The sequence below is a fragment of the Phaethon aethereus genome (assembly GCF_964289735.1).
Source record: "Phaethon aethereus genome assembly, chromosome: 3".
Taxonomy (NCBI): Eukaryota; Metazoa; Chordata; class Aves; order Phaethontiformes; family Phaethontidae; genus Phaethon; species Phaethon aethereus.
In genome coordinates, this window is record NC_138576.1 from 66,355,207 (window position 1) to 66,358,636 (window position 3,430).

A 3,430-nucleotide genomic window follows, 5' to 3' on the forward strand; every position below is an offset into this window, starting at 1 on the left:
ATTCCCTTGCGTTGCCCGACTGGGGCTGGCTGGCCAGGGGATCGCGTCTTCTCTTCCTCCGAGCTGAGGGGCTCAGCCGCGGGCTCCCGCGAAACCCCGCATGCGGCAAGCCGAGAGGAGGGATGAGCTCATTCCAGCTTCACCGGCCTCCGAAGCCCCTGTGCGGTTACCGATTTTTAGCGACTTTTCTGCGCCGCGGTTCCCGCCGCCCCCCGCCGGACCCCAGGGCGAGCAAGCGGGGGGCTGCAGGCGGCTTGCCAGGCGGGGGCGGGGAGGCTTCCTCCTGCGGGGACGTACGCGTTTGAGGGGAGAAAAGCGTTACCGCCGCGCTTCTGTACGCGTGGGTGGAAGCTCCGCGAGACGTGGGGTTTCCCTACGGGTCTCCCAACCTTATTTTCGGGCCGGTGGCGCTCGGCCGCGATGCTGCGGGAGCCCCGCGTTTATCCCGCCCCTCCTGCCCCCGGCCGGGTTTGGGAGGACTTGGGGGCGGCGGGATGGGACACACATCACACACACACACACCCCCTCCATCCCCCCCAGATTCACACCCCACCGGGAGCGGCGGCGGGAGGTGACAGGGAGGCGGGGGGACACCCCACCGCGAGCGCGTCCTGCCTCCGCCCGCCCCCCGCCTCCGCCCGGCCCCGGCCCCGGCCCCCCGCCCCCCCGCCGGCAGGCCGGGCGGGCGGCAGTGCCGCGGGCGGCGGCGGCGGCGGGGCCGCGCGCGGGGCCGAGGATGGTCCGGTGGCGGGGCCGGGCGCGGGGCGTCGCGGTGGCGGTGGCGCACGGGCTGTGCTCGGGCTCGCTGAACATCCTGCTGAAGTTCCTGCTGGCCCGCTACCACTTCGCCTTCCTGACGCTGCTGCAGTGCCTCAGCAGCGCGGCGGCGGCGCTGGGGCTGGAGGCGCTGCGGCGGCGCGGGCTGGCGGCGCTGCCGCCCTTCGGGCCCCGCCTGGCGCGCCCCTTCGCCGCCGTGGCCGCCCTGGCCACGCTGCAGTCCACCCTCACCCTCTGGTCGCTGCGCGGCCTCAGCCTCCCCATGTACGTCGTCTTCAAGCGCTGCCTGCCCCTCGTCACCCTCCTCACCGGCGCCCTGGTGCTCCGCGACGGCATGCCCTCGCCCGGCGTCCTCGTCGCCGTCCTCATCACCACCTGCGGCGCCGCGCTAGCCGGTGAGTGCGGCCGCCGCCGCTCCGGAGCGACGGGGCGGGTCGGGACGGGACGGGGCGGCCGCGCCGCCTCTGCACCGGCAGCCCCAGCTGCTCCGGCTGGGCTTCGGGGCGGGACGGGCAGCGGCAGCCCGGGGGAAAAGATGCGAAGATGCGGGGGACGTGCGGCCCCCGGGGGGCAGCTGCCAGCCCGCTGTGGCGGGAGCAGCGGTACGGGGGCAGGTGCGACGTCGCGGGGGGGGGATGCGGCCCCGCGGTGACAGAGGCCGTCTTACCGGGCTCGGCGCAACCCGACGGAAATCGGCGCAACCTTATTGCGACCCTCTTGGGGAAGGTGCAACCCTACAGAGGGAGGTGTGGTCTATGGGGAGGTGGGTGCAAGCTTACCGGGGTAGGTGTAATGTTCTGGGGGCAACTGCAACTCCATGGGGGCAACTGCGGCCCTACAGAGATAAATGCGATCGTACAGGGGGAGGTGCAAGCTTAGGGGTCAGCTGCAACCCTGTGGGGCCAGGGGCTCAACTGTGTTGATTTCCAGCCGAGGTGTAGGAGACAAAGCTGGCTCTGTGCGCCCCCGGCAACACTCCCGGGCTGGGGGCTGCCGCGGGGAACAGGGCGCACAACACACGGCGCTTAATCTGCAAAGAAGGCTGACTGGGGGCTCGGCAGGGAGACTGTCGCTGCAGGGACCCCACACGGCTTGGCCTTGCTGGGGGCAGCAGGAGGACAGACGGAGGGCCGGGGGGCTGGACTGGCAAGGGGATGCCCGGGGTTGCTGTGTGTATGTGCGGTTTCAGCTGCAAAGCTCACATAGCATCTTCAGAAAAGGGAGAACGCAATCTGATTTTGGCTGCGGGATTTCGGGGGCGAGTGGCTGACATTCAGTAGCTTTGCAGCACGGAAAAAAAAAAAAAAAAAAAGATCTATGTATCTGTTGGGAGTTAAGTGTGTCCAGCCTTGGGACAAGCATGACAAATCCCAGGAGTTACAGAAAGTGCACTGATGCCTATTTCCTAAATATCCCCGCAGCGCCAAACGGTGCTTTCTTTCTGTCTCCCATGCAAAAACCATGCTTGTTTCTTCTGTGACTCTCCTGACAGGAGCTGGTGACCTGACCGGGGATGCTATGGGCTATGTGACAGGTGTGCTGGCTGTGCTGATACACGCTGCCTACCTGGTGCTCATTCAGAAGACCAGTGTAGATAGTGAGTATGGACCCCTGACAGCTCAGTACGCCATCGCTGTTTCGGCCACCCCTTTTCTCATCATCTGCTCCTTTGCCAGCATGGATTCCATCAACGTCTGGTCCTTCCCGGGGTGGAAGGACCCTGCCATGGTATGCATCTTCATCGCTTGCGTCCTGATTAGCTGTGCCATGAACTTTACTACCCTTCACTGCACTTACATTAACTCAGCTGTGACCACCAGCTTCGTAGGGGTGGTGAAGAGCATAGCAACGATCACGGTGGGCATGGTGGCATTCAATGACGTGGAGCCCACAAAGTTATTTATAGCCGGTGTTGTGGTCAACACCTTGGGCTCCGTCATTTACTGCGTGGCCAAGTACATTGAGACCAGACGGCAGAGCAATTACGAGGACCTGGAGAAAGAAGCTAGAGAGGAGGAGGGGAAAAGGCAGGCTGGGGACCAAGCACTATTTGCGATGGAGGCAATTTCCCAGGAGAAGGGGGCTGAGGAAGCAGCAGTGGAAGGATCATCTATGGGGGACAGCCAGAGCAGAGAGGAAGAGAAGAACAGCACTGAGAAACCTGCCAAGGGACCGTCGGTGCAGGGAAAAGCCACCAACACACAAGAAGTGAACAGGAGCTCGCTGAAGGATGCCTATCTTGGAGTATGGAGGTTGGTGAGGGGTGCTAGTTATATAAAGAAGGATTATTTGATAGAAAATGAAGAGCTACCAAACCCTTAAAAAGCAGGTTTGAAAACCTGTTGCTTGAGGACAGACACCTGGTTCTCTGTACAGGGGGAAAGGCAGAGCATACATTTCCACATCAATGCTGACAAATCCAAATCATGTAGGATGACTTTACCTCATTGTCAAAAAGCAAAAGGTCAGAGTTTGCTCATGCTTTGGGCTTGCTTTCAGCTGCTTTCAGTACATCAGTTTAGACCCACCACAGCTAAAGGTGCCGAGTCCTCTGCTGTGGACACAGAGAGAGTTGGCTAATGGGAAGTCATGGGGTGCTTGCCCAGCAGCCCGGGCTATGAGGGACATTGGTACCACTGATTTAGTCGGCGGT

At 62.8% G+C, this 3,430-nt stretch overlaps 1 protein-coding gene across 1 annotated transcript; it reads left to right on the plus strand.

Annotated features, from left to right (window-relative positions):
- Positions 1 to 736: 736 nt before the first annotated feature.
- Positions 737 to 3,099, plus strand: SLC35D3 (solute carrier family 35 member D3; the record flags this gene model as incomplete). The annotated part of the gene is made up of 2 exons (XM_081997470.1): positions 737 to 1,172; positions 2,270 to 3,099. The coding sequence occupies 2 exons, from the start codon at positions 737 to 739 to the stop codon at positions 3,097 to 3,099; spliced, it is 1,266 nt and encodes a 421-aa protein (XP_081853596.1).
- Positions 3,100 to 3,430: the final 331 nt, after the last annotated feature.